Consider the following 16,069-nt stretch of genomic DNA (forward strand, 5'->3'; position numbering starts at 1 on the left):
GCACACACTTGAATACAGTTGAAGATATATGTTTTTCACTGGTCCAATAGATTTATACTTACGGTCTTAATTAAAAATACTAGAAATCCGTGGACTTCAACAAATATTTTGAAGCTGAAAACACAAAAATGAATTAAATTGGTATCTGTTAGAAAAAAATAGCAATAACATTATAGATTAAAGGAATTGAAGGAGGATTTTCCACAGTATACCCGATATGACTTCAGAATTTTCCAAGTAGCCTTCAGGGCTACTACACAATTTCAATGTGAATCCTATTTATACACTCAAGTTTAAAGCCTGGTAGTTTAAAGCTCAGATAAGTTTATCTCATACTCCCCACTGTGTTTTGTTTTTAATATTTTCATGAAGAATAGTGGAAAATGTGTCCGACATATATTTAGAGAGTGTTTAGCAGAAAGTTTCAAAGAGATATGGGCAGAACATTTTAAGAACATACTAAATAATGAAGGTTGTGAGAATTGATGAAAAAAAAAAACAAACAAAAAAACTAAAATTTACATAATTTAAAAGAGAAAGAAAATTTATTTTGAATAGCGAAGAATAGCAGAAAATGTCTTCATCAGATGTTTGACAGTAAATTTTAAAGAGAGTGTTCAGCAGAAGGTATTAAAAAGAGATGAGCAGAACATTTTAAGAATGTAATAAATAGTGATAAAGCTGTAGGAATTGATACAAAAAAGACTGAAATAAATTTCAATAGTTTGAAAGTGAAGGAAGTCTTATTTTGTGAGGAATTAAAAACAGTACTAAAAGAATCGAATAACAATAAGCCCTTCGGTGCTGCTAATGTGGCAAACGACTTTTTGAAATACGGTAGTTGCAAAATTAGAGATAATTTAGACTCATGAAGACTATTAAATATGTTTTTTTAAATAAGAGAGAACCTAATGATTTAAGAAAAAGTTAAGTTAGACTCCTTTATAAGAAAGGTAAATAGAGTGAATATGATAATTACAGAGCTATTAGCTTGGTTTCTCCTGGAAGCATATTACTTAATATAATTATGCTTATTAGACTAGTAGATGCTTTAGAAAAAGTTTTAAGAGAGGAACAGTGTGATTTTGGGAAAATAAGCGTCGACCAAACGTTCAACCTTTGATTAATAATTTAGAAGTTTCTGAATCATCAAACCTCTTTAAGTTTGTCATTTTTATAGATTTTGACCAAACATTTGATTCAGCTGATACAAAACTTGTAGTAAAGGTTCTATCGTTGTATGTTATACCAGGTATACACATTAAAGTGATTAGTAGCTTAGGTAAAAAAAAATTACCGAGTTGGGTGAATATATTACTTAACGAGAATATCAACCAAATATAATATCAGGCTTCATTTGCCTCAATAGTATTATTTTTAAAGAAGGTGAATGTAATAACAAGTAGAGTATCAAAGGCACAGGTTGTTTTTCCCAGTTGAAAAAAAGTTCGTAAAAATAATAAGATACGTCTTTGAACTAAGATTAGATAAGGATTTGAATACGATTAGAATATTAGGAATCACAGTAAAGGCAAAATGTCCCTGAAATGTGGAAGCTTTGAAAGGCTGAGGAAGATTTATTAATTTTTTCCCAGAGGAATTTGTTTCTAAGACTAGTATTTGTTACTGATCGTTTACAAAACAATAACTGTACAAAAAATATGGTCCTATCTTACTTTTAAGTTCCTATCTTACTTCTTCCATGATTAAAGGACTAATGATGACATATTGCCAAAGATTGTACCGTTTGCCATTGATCTGGGACCATACAAAATTAGGTCACTCCCGAATAGGGTTAAAGAAACTTGATGGAAATTAGGACAAGAGTAAATCCTTAAATATTATTGTTTGGAGGATGATTATGGGGATTTCTGTTGGCCTCAGGTGGCTGGGCTAATTTTGTCGGATACCCGGTCACAAAAATTGTGACTCGAGTCTCTTAGAATCTTATGTTTCATGACCTACAGCATGTATTATCAGTGTAATAGTTTGTCAAGGTTTTCACTTAACTCGCCTTGTTCTGGTAGTCCTGCTGAAACGCTTCCGAGTTATTATTTACCTCAGTTTCATTGACTGCGCATGACTTGCTCACCGAGACGACTTCAGCTAAGAAAGAATCATGTTATTGCTTTGAAACATTATTCAAATCCAGGCATTTTTCTCCCTAACTAGATGAAGGCTTACAGTTTGAAATAATGGTATTAAACAACACTGTTGGTGCTACTCATCGCTTGATAAACGGTGAGTCAAACAAATACCCGAGGCTACTCTTAGACCATTCGTCTGGAAAATACTTTCTAAGTCTTCTTGAGCCTTTTGAAGAACTGACGTTTCAGAGCCTTCGCCATGACATTCAATGCTCTAATATTTGTTGGCAGACTTAGCTACCAAATCTTCAGACCGTTTTCGACCATGCGCCTTGGCTATTCGACTTCTTGAATTTTTTACTGCAAACGCTGTTCTCATCAACATACTCAAAGGTGGTATGGTCACCTCCTCCAAATGCCAAAAGAAAGTATTTTTAGCATCACATATGATTTTAGCCCTTTAGTCGCTGGATGTAAACGACCACACGGTCGACCAAGAGTTAGATGGTCCGATAGTCTACGTCATTTCCTAAGCAAAGCCAGAACAAGACATGAAGATGCACCCATGGCGGCTCAAAACTGGGTTTACTGGAGAAGGATAATGTCTGCTTTCTTGACGCTTGTACCAAGTCAGCAAAATAATAAAATCTCTTGGCTATTCTGTTTTTTAGATTTTCACTGCAGTCACCGTCTTTTCCAATAATAGTACCAAGGTAAGTGATGCTATCCACTTGATAGTTTTTCTTGTTACTTAACATTACTTCTTCACCCTCATCTATTCCTTGTCTAATCAACTTAGTCTCCTTAAAACTAATTTTGAGACTGATTCTTGCATCCTGAACCCTCACATCCAATAAGAAATATTTCATTTTGCTAATACTTTTATCTAGGATGATAAAAATCAGGTTGAAATAAAGCATCACATTGATTTGAAATGATGGACTTCTTGCAGAGGGTGATCCCTTGAATTATACTTTGAAAAAGAGTAACACAGGTCCTTAAATTAAGGCGCCTAAACATGTCAAAACCAACAATTTTGTGATTTAATTCTTGGCCTATCACTGGTTGGTATACTAGTGTGTATAGTTATCTCCTTTATTTTATTATATTGGGGTATTTAGAAGTGATGGGTACCCAGCTCCCATGACCTCACCCTTGTTTAGGTACAAGAGCTTGCCTATAGTCCAGAAGTCACACCTGAGGCTTGTCCTAGTTAAATGTCAGATAGACAGGAGTTGAAAACAAGAACTTCGGGAAGTGCTTCAGTGATATATTTTTTGTATATAAACTGCTCCTTAATGTGGTAATACTATCAGTTTTGAAACGGCTTTCAAAATAAACAACCGATTTTTAAATAAAGTAATTAAGAATTATATATGCCTTACCTAATATATTATTCCTTTAAGTAAAATAAAATATCCAAAGTTTTTATTGATCAAACTTACATTTAAAACAAAACTGGTTTATCCAATGTGTTTCTCACAAATGCACGCATTGAACGTTTAGACGCACACAGCCAAGTTGAACTTTTTTAATCTAATTTGTCAATCAGAATGTCTTATGTATATTCGCATGTTGAACAGGGGCAATTATTTTCCTACTTTATTGAAGACTCCAGTTGGGTTTAGACGTGCAAATAAGAAGATTTTTAACTTTTTGATGAAAGTCACATGGAAGATAATAATATTACAGCCAATTTGAAAAGAAGAGTAGAAGCATATTAGTTAACAGTGAAATATGCTTAATCAAAGAGGGCTGAATTAAAACAGCCAAAGATACAGGTTAATATTAAAACAAAAACAAAGATTGGGGGAGGGGGATGAGGTTTACGTGGTACTGGAAACACACCGAATTCCCTTTTTATTCATCATTAGTTATATTTTCAACGAGCTCTTATGCAACACTCACTAAGCTAAGATTTCAATAGTTTCCCAATAGCATATACTCTACTTTCCGTGTTTTTTTTTCTATAAGCACTTTTCTGAATGAAATCAAAAGAGGTTTATCTACTATGATGTTATTTATTTTTCTAGACTGGGTGTAGGTATCTATGTTCTTGCGCCTATATATATATATATATATATATATATATATATATATATATATATATATATATATATATATATATATATATATATATATATATATATATATATATGTATATATATATATATATATATGTATATATATATATATATATATATATATATATATATATATATATATATATATATATATATATATATATATATATATATATATATATATATATATATATATGTATATATATATATATATATATATATATATATATATATATATATATATATATATATATATATATATATATATATATATATATATATATATATATATATATATATATATATATATATATATATATATATATATATATATATATATATATATATATATATATATATATATATATATATATATATATATATATATATATATATATATATATATATAGATATATATATACATATATATATATATATATATACATATATATATATATATATATATATATATATATATATATATATATATATATATATATATATATAGGCGCAAGAACATAGATACCTACACCCAGTCTAGAAAAATAAATAACATCATAGTAGATAAACCTCTTTTGATTTTATTCAGAAAAGTGCTTATAGAAAAAACACGGAAAGTAGAGTATATGCTATTGGGAAACTCTTGAAATCTTAGCTTAGTGAGTGTTGCATAAGAGCTCGTTGAAAATATAACTAATGATGAATAAAAAGGGAATTCGGTGTGTTTCCAGTACCACGTAAACCTCCTCCCCCTCCCCAATCTTTTTTTGTTTTAATATTAACCTATATCTTTGGCTGTTTTAATTCAACCCTCTTTGATTAAGCATATTTCACTGTTAACTAATATGCTTCTACTCTTCTTTTCAAATTGGCTGTAATATTATTATCTTCCATGTGACTTTCATCAAAAAGTTAAAAATCTTCTTATTCGCACGTCTAAACCCAACTGGAGTCTTCAATAAAGTAGGAAAATAATTGCCCCTGCTCAACATGCGAATATACATAAGACATTCTGATTGACAAATTAGATTAAAAAAGTTCAACTTGGCTGTGTGCGTCTAAACGTTCAATGCGTGCATTTGTGAGAAACACATTGGATAAACCAGTTTTGTTTTAAATGTAAGTTTGATCAATAAAAACTTTGGATATTTTATTTTACTTAAAGGAATAATATATTAGGTAAGGCATATATAAATTCTTAATTACTTTATTTAAAAATCGGTTGTTTATTTTGAAAGCCGTTTCAAAACTGATAGTGTTACCACATTAAGGAGCAGTTTATATACAAAAAATATATCACTGAAGCACTTCCCGAAGTTCTTGTTTTCAACTCCTGTCTATCTGACATTTAACTAGGACAAGCCTCAGGTGTGACTTCTGGACTATAGGCAAGCTCTTGTACCTAAACATCACTGGGTACCCATCACTTCTAAATACCCCAATTATAATAAAATAAAGGAGATAACTATACACACTAGTATACCAACCAGTGATAGGCCAAGAATTAAATCACAAAATTGTTGGTTTTGACATGTTTAGGCGCCTTAATTTAAGGACCTGTGTTACTCTTTTTCAAAGTATAATTCAAGGGATCACCCTCTGCAAGAAGTCCATCATTTCAAATCAATGTGATGCTTTATTTCAACCTGATTTTTGTCATCCTAGATAAAAGTATTAGCAAAATGAAATATTTGTTATTGGATGTGAGGGTTCAGGATGCAAGAATAAGTCTCAAAATTAGTTTTAAGGCGACTAAGTTGCTTAGACAAGGAATAGATGAAGGTGAAGAAGTAATGTTAAGTAACAAGAAAAACTATCAAGTGGATAGCATCACTTACCTTGGTACTATTATTGGAAAAGACGGTGACTGCAGTGAAAATCTAAAAAGCAGAATAGCCAAGAGATTTTATTCTTTTGCTGACTTGGTACAAGCGTCAAGAAAGCAGACATTATCCTTCTCCAGTAAACCCAGTTTTGAGCCGCCATGGGTGCATCTTCATGTCTTGTTCTGGCTTTGCTTAGGAAATGACGTAGACTATCGGACCGTCTAACTCTTGGTCGACCGTGTGGTCGTTTACATCCAGCGACTAAAGGGCTAAAATCATATGTGATGCTAAAAATACTTTCTTTTGGCATTTGGAGGAGGTGACCATACCACCTTTGAGTATGTTGATGAGAACAGCGTTTGCAGTAAAAAATTCAAGAAGTCGAATAGCCAAGGCGCATGGTCGAAAACGGTCTGAAGATTTGGTAGCTAAGTCTGCCAACAATATTAGAGCATTGAATGTCATGGCGAAGGCTCTGAAACGTCAGTTCTTCAAAAGGCTCAAGAAGACTTAGAAAGTATTTTCCAGACGAATGGTCTAAGAGTAGTCTCGGGTATTTGTTTGACTCACCGTTTATCAAGCGATGAGTAGCACCAACAGTGTTGTTTAATACCATTATTTCAAACTGTAAGGCTTCATCTAGTTAGGGAGAAAAATGCCTGGATTTGAATAATGTTTCAAAGCAATAAATGATTCTTTCTTAGCTGAAGTCGTCTCGGTGAGCAAGTCATGCGCAGTCAATGAAACTGAGGTAAATAATACCTCGGAAGTGTTTCAGCAGGACTACCAAAACAAGGCGAGTCAAGTGAAAATCTTGACAAACTAATACACTGATAATACATGGTCATGAAACATAAGATTCTAAAAGACTCGAGTCACAATTTTTGTGACCGGGTATCCGACAAAATTAGCCCAGCCACCTGAGGCCAACAGAAATCCCCAAAATCATCCTCCAAACAATAATATTTAAGGATTTACTCTTGTCCTAATTTCCATCAAGTTTCTTTAACCCTATTCGGGAGTGACCTAATTTTGTATGGTCCCAGATCTTTGGCAATATGTCATCATTAGTCCTTTAATCATGGAAGAAGTAAGATAGGAACTTAAAAGTAAGATAGGACCATATTTTTTGTACAGTTATTGTTTTGTAAACGATCAGTAACAAATACTAGTCTTAGAAACAAATTCCTCTGGGAAAAAATTAATAAATCTTCCTCAGCCTTTCAAAGCTTCCACGTTTAAGGGACATTTTGCCTTTACTGTGATTCCTAATATTCTAATCGTATTCAAATCCTTATCTAATCTTAGTTCAAAGACGTATCTTATTATTTTTACGAACTTTTTTTCAACTGGGAAAAACAAGCTGTGCCTTTGATACTCTACTTGTTATTGCATTCACCTTCTTTAAAAATAATACTATTGAGGCAAATGAAGCCTGATATTATATTTGGTTGATATTCTCGTTAAGTAATATATTCACCCAACTCGGTAATTTTTTTTTACCTAAGCTACTAATCACTTTAATGTGTATACCTGGTATAACATACAACGATAGAACCTTTACTACAAGTTTTGTATCAGCTGAATCAAATGTTTGGTCAAAATCTATAAAAATGACAAACTTAAAGAGGTTTGATGATTCAGAAACTTCTAAATTATTAATCAAAGGTTGAACGTTTGGTCGACGCTTATCCCAAAATCACACTGTTCCTCTCTTAAAACTTTTTTCTAAAGCATCTACTAGTCTAATAAGCATAATTATATTAAGTAATATGCTTCCAGGAGAAACCAAGCTAATAGCTCTGTAATTATCATATTCACTCTATTTACCTTTCTTATAAAGGAGTCTAATTTAACTTTTTCTTAAATCATTAGGTTCTCTCTTATTTAAAAAAACATATTTAATAGTCTTCATGAGTCTAAATTATCTCTAATTTTGCAACTACCGTATTTCAAAAACTCGTTTGCCACATTAGCAGCACCGAAGGGCTTATTGTTATTCGATTCTTTTAGTACTGTTTTTAATTCCTCACAAAATAAGACTTCCTTCACTTTCAAACTATTGAAATTTATTTCAGTCTTTTTTGTATCAATTCCTACAGCTTTATCACTATTTATTACATTCTTAAAATGTTCTGCTCATCTCTTTTTAATACCTTCTGCTGAACACTCTCTTTAAAATTTACTGTCAAACATCTGATGAAGACATTTTCTGCTATTCTTCGCTATTCAAAATAAATTTTCTTTCTCTTTTAAATTATGTAAATTTTAGTTTTTTTGTTGGTTTTTTTTTTTCATCAATTCTCACAACCGTCATTATTTAGTATGTTCTTAAAATGTTCTGCCCATATCTCTTTGAAACTTTCTGCTAAACACTCTCTAAATATATGTCGGACACATTTTCCACTATTCTTCATGAAAATATTAAAAACAAAACACAGTGGGGAGTATGAGATAAACATATCTGAGCTTTAAACTACCAGGCTTTAAACTTGAGTGTATAAATAGGATTCACATTGAAATTGTGTAGTAGCCCTGAAGGCTACTTGGAAAATTCTGAAGTCATATCGGGTATACTGTGGAAAATCCTCCTTCAATTCCTTTAATCTATAATGTTATTGCTATTTTTTTCTAACAGATACCAATTTAATTCATTTTTGTGTTTTCAGCTTCAAAATATTTGTTGAAGTCCACGGATTTCTAGTATTTTTAATTAAGACCGTAAGTATAAATCTATTGGACCAGTGAAAAACATATATTTTCAACTGTATTCAAGTGTGTGCAGTTGAAGATGTTCTCCTGAACAATTCGAAAAGCGCAGATAGAAGGGTTTGAAGTTCCTGTTGCAGTGTACTATTTCGCTTCTGCTACTAGTAAGCGTGTATGTGGCTTCTTAAATAAAAATAAACTTCATCTATAGCAGGATTGTGGCCAGGGGGAGGGGTATCTGGCTTGACCCCCCCCCCCGCATAATTTTGTCCGAATCACACATAAGTAGCGAAAATACTTGGAACACATGTCGCCGGGAAGACTTGTTTGTACCCACCACCCCCGAAGAAAGTCCTGGATACGACTTTGCTCTCAAAAACTTGGTTCAGTTGAATATTAACTGAATTCTGAATTCTGTGATATTACCTGAACTATTAAATCTGTGAGAGGATCCGTAATTACTCCAATTGTTTCTATATTCCCTCCACTTTTTCGTACCAAAAAGAATACGATGAAACGGGTCAAACCAATTAAAAGAGTGTAATTTAATTAAGGGAATGAAGTGTAAACTTCAAACAAATGCAACATAACGTCTTTTGAATTACCATAGTTGACCTACGGTACAAACTTACTTGATAATACCTCAATAGCTAACAGGACGATCACTGTAAGCCAGTTGAACATATCATGGATTGTAGCGCCAGCAAATGCTCTACGAAATTCATTTTTGTTCCCAATTTGAGTCATAGCCACGATGGTATTTGTCACAGAAGTGCCAACGTTGCAACCCATTATAATTGGAATAGCCTCACGTACAGGAATGACTGAAATGCGATTAAATATATTTAAAAAGTGATTTTAAATGAAACAAGTGCCTGAAATAAGGTAACTTTTTTTGCCCGAGAAGTGGATTAAGATCTAAACAATGCAAAATTTAGAATTAAAGTTTGGATCAATTTATAAGTCTAATTGACATAAAAGAAAATTTGTGCGATTAAAATTTATGCCAACTCTAAATGTGAGGAGCCCTACCCCTCAAGCCCTGCACTTTGAATTACAAATTTAACTTTTGCACAGCAATTGTTTGAAAAAGAGTTCATTTAAGTGCCCAAAAAAGTAGCTTTTTTTTCGGCACCAATTTCAGCAGCAGTGGTCAAAAGATAGCGGCATAAAAAACAACGTAACATGCAGGGGATTTTCAAAACTTAACACCTTGGACACCGTTAGTTAACTATAGGTTATCAATGGTTGCATGATTGATCGCAACTTACAATTTATTTCTTTTGTTATTACTACTAAGTTTTTATTTTATTGTTACAATTTTAGTATTTTCAAATTTTGCATTAAAAAAATTACTTAAATTTTAAATTCATGCATTGTTGAAATTTAGAAGTTATCTATTATTACTTAGTTCTTTTGACTTTCCAGTTGAAAAAAGGAAGCAATTGAAGATTTTTTGGGTGAAATTCGAGGCTTTAATGTAAATCGGTTCCAAAAATTAGTTTTTTGACTTTCCAGCTGACAAAAGTAGGCAATTAAGGTTTTTTTTTCTTTATATATGATCACGATGAAATTCGACGCTTCATTGTAAATTGGTGCCAAAAACTAGAAAGTTTTTGAAGCTCAAATTGGTACCTTTTTCAGTATACCGTATTCGGTAAATCGGCACCAAAAAACCTCCGTGTGTCCAACCTGCCTGTGTTTACTCTGTTGATAAGAACTACTATCTGAAAATATAATTAAAATAACGTGTACAAACACACTAAATAGCACAGTCCGTATATTAGCCTTACTGTCTAAAAAAGTCCGTATCTTGTCTTATGACAGCTGCATTATCACCTCGTTCCATTCAGCCTCGACGTTATCATTTGGTTCCACTTCTTGTTACTTTTGCACTTACGCCACTTTTGGTCCATTTTCGACTTGATATTCTGGCAGTTTGAATCCACACGACTTGTAGTTTGGCTATTGTCTTGCTCGTTATGCTGCCACAACATTTGTTCGCAAATCGCATGCTTCTAGGAGATCAGCATAAGCCAGTGGGAGATCAGCATGAAGACAAACATTTCTGTATATAAAGCGGCTGTTAGATCTGTCCTATTTTATGCAGTCGAAACTTGGCCACTGAAGGCGCTTCATCTCCGTGGTTTGGAAGTCTTTGACCACCGCTGTCTACGAAAAATCCTGAAGATTCGATACTCTGACAGAATCTCAAATGTTGATGTGCAGCACCACTGCTGCAAAATTGAACCTGCCACCAGGATTGTCAAACAGAGAAGACTTCGTTGGCTGGGTCATGTGCTTAGAAGACCCAATGACCGCATCATAAAGCAAGTACTTTTAGCTGTCCCGTTGCCCGATTGGTGCGGGCGACCTGGTGATCAATTAAAGAATTGGTGGGCAACTGCCAAAAACGACCTCAACCCCGTTGGCGTATTTCGAAGATTTGGCAAAGAGTGGGATAGCTGCTGCCTCCGGTTTGCTGAAGAGTTGGCACGAGATCACTAGAAATGGGAGTCAACCATACGTCGTCTTCTAGATGCCGGGTGAGGCGTCCTCGTCTGGTCCCAAGACAAGTACAAGTAAGTATCCTTCTAGGAGGCTGATTGCGGACACCTTTGCGTCTTCAATGTCAGGAATATATTTTCTGAACTCTTCACGTCATATTGCTTTAACTTATTCTTTAACAAGCCCTTATAGTCATCACAAGCATTACTGTCCATAGATTAACTCTCGCTAAAAAACTTTCTAAATGTAATATTGTGTCTCTTTTTAAATTTCTCGAGCCAGCCTTGCCTTAAAATTACCACGTCCTAGATATTTTGCGAAGTGTTTAGCCTTTTTTCTTATAATTAAGCCCCCAAGAAGAGTTTTTTTTTAACCCTACATAGTCTGAATCGCTTAGCCTCACACAATTTGACATCAAGAAACTCAGCAGATCTCTACCTGCTACATTCAGTGCTACCTACATTAGCTCGCTTTTCAATCTCTGTCTGGATTTTGAAAAGACTTTAAACCGTACTACCCGGGATGGTGCACACCATCCCGGTAGGAACGTATTGCATCATTTGCGTTCCTTCATGCACCATATTAATTAAACCTAGCTTCTCACCTACCACCATGTTTTTAATTGTCTCTTTGCACCCATTTTTACTCGAATACTGATGCTGTCGGTGTAAACAACACACCATCTGCAGTAAAGTACAGTAATAAACACTGTGGCAACACTGACAGACGCTTCAGTAGATGTGATTCAAAAACACATTCCAACGTGCTCACTGCGGTTTCGCCTTACAAAGTCCGCTGGAAAAGCTTGGAGATTACTCGTATCTCTAAAGAAAGCTTAGAACTTTGACTGATGGAGGTGAAGTAGATATTAATATCAACTTACCTACTGAATTTTCAGTTATAAAGGTAATTTCCAGGTCACTTTGACTTACAGAGGTAAAGTACAACCGTAAAATTTTTTCAAGCTATGCATGGTTTTTGTTTGACTTGAAACTATTTTCCATAGGCGATTGAAAATAATTCAATATGATGAGAATTTCAAGCTATCGAGAGTCAGTTGTACAGGAGGAGCTGTAAAAATGTTCTTGAGGTGAGGGAGTAGAAAATTGTAAGAGGCTTTTCCAGAATCACTCTTGATCGTTTCGTAACTCAAAATTAAATTGGCGTTACTCTATATTATTATTGGAAGAAGGATATCTCACCCCAAAATAATTAAATACATGAGGGGCTTCAAAATTCTCCAGAGGTGATGTAATTGAAAAAAGGGGTTGTTGCCTGAATACTGTTATTCCTATCCAAATGTTGCAAAATGTGCCCCTTTTTGTGTACTTTTTCAATGGAGAGGAGTGAAGCTTCCTTACTATATGATTACTCTCGCCTTAGATTTGTTCATTTGTTGTAATTCAAGTCTGTTTTTATGTCCTATCAGAGGTATGTAGTGAAACTCGATGTAGGGAAGAAGGGACTAGTACCAAAGACTTGGATTAAGGAGAGGGCCTATTGAATCTTTTCTTATTTATTTCAGTTATACTTATATCTTTCACTTATGATGATTTGACTATTCGCTTCACCTATTCGCTATTCATCTATTCGCTATTTATCTATTTCAATTATTTGTTTTGCTACATTCAAGTCTCTAGGTTGACAAAAAAAAAAAAAATAATTTACACAAACACACATAGTAAAGTTATGAACCTGTAAGTGTCTTTTTAAAAAAAATCAAAACAGAAAACTAGTAATTAGAACATTAAATCTTTTTGTAATATTTAAGATAAATGTTCCAACACGAAACGCCTCTTTGGGAGGGAAGCTTAAGCCCTTTAGACCCCTTGAATACACCCGTAGATGAAGCATCATACTTCAGTTGTGTGGAAAATTTCTAAGATTTCTGTTTTAACAGTGGAGGGGGGATGCACTAAGGAAGAAAAACAGCAGAAAGACTTACTGTTAGCAGCAATCATTGCCACCACTATCGAAGATGACGTAGAAGACGATTGAACAAGGACAGTAGTCAGAATTCCTATCATTACACCAACAACTGGATTTGCTAGAAGCGAATCGTTTGAAAAAACATCACCTGAAAGGTTTATTTATTTCTGTAAAAGGTAATTTACATTGTATTGGTAGGCTACTATTTTATATTATCTTACCAGAAATTCCGTTGTTATTTATCTATAGTCATCGGTACATTTTTAGGAGGGGCTGTATTTTTAGGAAGGGCACATAATAGACAAGTGGCTATTATGTGATTCACTGCTTATATCCAATTTAAGACAATAGAATATGAAATGAAGATAGTTGTAAAGTATTAATTTTCAAAACCTATAGCATGTGTACTTTTGCAATAATTAACTAATGTGAATAAGGTAGAATTTGAGTAAAACTGTTTTGGTTTAAAATAATGACATGTTTATAGGGGTCTAATGGCCGAACGAAATTTCAAACCTATTTAGGTGATTTAAAATTCATTTATATTTTTATAGTAAATAAATTTATTTATCTTAAATTTTTATATTTGTACTAGCTTACCCCTGCCATGTGTTGCTGTGGCACTGCGCGTACCAGCAACATGTGGAGTGTCAACTACCCCCCTGAGCAGCCTAACCCCCCACCCCCCAAAATCTCTCTAAACCTACTCCTCTGAACCCAGCAACACGTATGCAATGTGCTAAGTTTTAACTGCGTATGTTTTTTTTTCTTTTTTTTTTAGTTTTTCTGGTGTTTTTTTTTTTTTAGTTTTTTTCTGTTTTCTTTTTTTTAGTTTCTTTTTAGTTTGATTGCTAGCTGACCCCTACCTGTTGTGTCAGCTAGTCAGTCGGAACGCGTTGCTGTAGCACGCAGTGCCACAGCAACGCGTGGTGCCCCGGCAACACGCGGGGTGTCAGTCTTTTTTTTCGCGCCCCAGCAACAGGTTGTAACACCCCTGCCACGCGTTGATATAGGGCCGTGCGCCCCAGCAACACGTATGCAAGCTGCTAATTTTTAACTGCTTAAAACTTGCGGATATACAACATTCTTTGGCGTTCCATTGTCTGTCCATATAAATCGATTGCCTGGTGTCGCGTTGCTCTGGTGATTCCTCGACACGCCTTCGTAGTTTCATCAGTTTTTGTTTAATTTTTTGTTTTTCGCAACACATTGATTTTTTTAGTTTTTCTATTTTTGTTTTTTTTTTTTTTTTTTTTTTTTTTTAGTTTGTTTTAGTTTTTCTAGTGTTTTCTTTTTTTTGGTATCTTTTGTGACAGTAATTTTTTTTTTTTTGTATTTCTTTGGGTTTTTTTTATTTTTTTCTGGTGTTTTTTTTTGTTTTTTTAATTTTTTTTTATTTTTTTATTTTTTTTTTGTTTTTTTATTTTCTTTAGTTTTTTAGTTTGTTTTTTTAGTTTTTTTTTTTTTAGTTTTTCTTTTTTTTCCTTTTTTGTGTTTCTGTTTTTTTTTTTTTTGCTCTCATTTTAGGCAATATAACGGTTCTATGTCCATGTTGATTATGTCCATTGTTGAAAAAGCCGAGACAGATTGTCAGATTGAGTGAGAGGCAAATCTGGCATAAGCCCTTATTAGGATTAAATTAAAAAAACTGAAAGTAATTCAGTTTTTAACTGAAAGTAAGGAGCGATATTAAAACTTTAAAGTGATTTTTAAAACGATATTAAAGCGGGACGTTGAGAAGGAAACAGCCCCTTTCATACACGGAGTAATTTTTGTTCATTGTAAGTTTTAATGTCGCTCCTTACTTTCAGTTTAAAAAAACTAGTTTTTTTGTTTATTTCTGAACGTTTTTGAATTAATGCATGTTTGATTTTGGCTCTCCGCACATAAATTATTAAATGAAATTTGCATATTAATTCTTTTTTTGGCTAAATGGCTTTCTCTTAGTTTTGATCAGACAATTTTGAGAAAAAAGGGGTGGGGGAGGAGGCCTGGTTGCCCTCCAATTTTTGGTTATTTGAAAAGGCAACTAGAACGTCTAATTTTTAACGAACGTTTATATCAGTAAAAAATATACGTCACTTAAGAATTATATTACTTAACGAACTTTTATAGTCTTATATTTTCATTATGTATATGAGGGGGTTTGTCCCCTCGTTAATATCTCACTATTTACCCTAAAGCTTAAATTTTGTCCCAACTCTTTAAAAATGACCCCTGAATCAGAAAGGCCGTAAAATAAATAGTTCAAATTACTAAAAATACTTTAGCGTAGAGAGCGAGGTATTTAGGAGGAAATGAAACCCTCATATGCGCAATAATTTTTACGTTTTGAGTTTACATGCTGCTCCTTACTTTCAGTTGAAAAAAAGTTTTCATATTTATTTTTTCATTGTTTTTTTTAATAATGCAAGAAAACCCTACGCCCCTTCATTGAATTTGTCCTCCCCCATGACATATTCCTCCAAGGAAAGATCCTCCCATTTAGCCCCTTCCCCTCAACCCCCCTCAAAACAAAACAATCCCCCTGAAAAACGTCTGTACTCTTCCCAATAACCATTACTATGTAAAAACTGGTCAAATTTTATAAATTGCATCCCCTCCCGCGGGGACTGTGGGGGAGTAAGTCATCCCAAAGAAATAGGTATTATGGTTTTCGACTATGCTGAACAAAATAGTTATCTTAAAATTATGATCCGTTGAATTTGGGGGGAAAATGAGCTTTGGAGGGGGCCTAGTTACCCTCCAATGTTTTGGTCACTGAAAAAGGACACTAGAACTTTTCATATCCGTTAGAATGAGCCCTCTTGCGACATTCTAGGACCACTCGGTCGATACGATGAGCCCCTGAAAAAAAGCAAAAAAAAAACAAATAAACCCCCTACCCGTGATCGGTCTTCTGGCAAAAAATACGAAGTTCCACATT

The 16,069-nt window shown here is 33.6% G+C and overlaps 1 protein-coding gene across 1 annotated transcript in view; it reads right to left on the minus strand.

The window, feature by feature from the left end:
- The window catches only part of LOC136038380 (sodium-dependent phosphate transport protein 2B-like), a 92,666-nt gene that overhangs the window by 48,761 nt on the left and 27,836 nt on the right, over positions 1 to 16,069 (minus strand). Inside the window, 3 exon segments of the mRNA XM_065721449.1 lie at positions 9,133 to 9,193; positions 9,293 to 9,530; positions 13,160 to 13,291. Coding sequence (XP_065577521.1) covers positions 9,133 to 9,193; positions 9,293 to 9,530; positions 13,160 to 13,291 — 431 coding nt within the window.

This window comes from Artemia franciscana, chromosome 18 (genome assembly GCF_032884065.1).
Source record: "Artemia franciscana chromosome 18, ASM3288406v1, whole genome shotgun sequence".
Taxonomy (NCBI): domain Eukaryota; kingdom Metazoa; phylum Arthropoda; class Branchiopoda; order Anostraca; family Artemiidae; genus Artemia; species Artemia franciscana.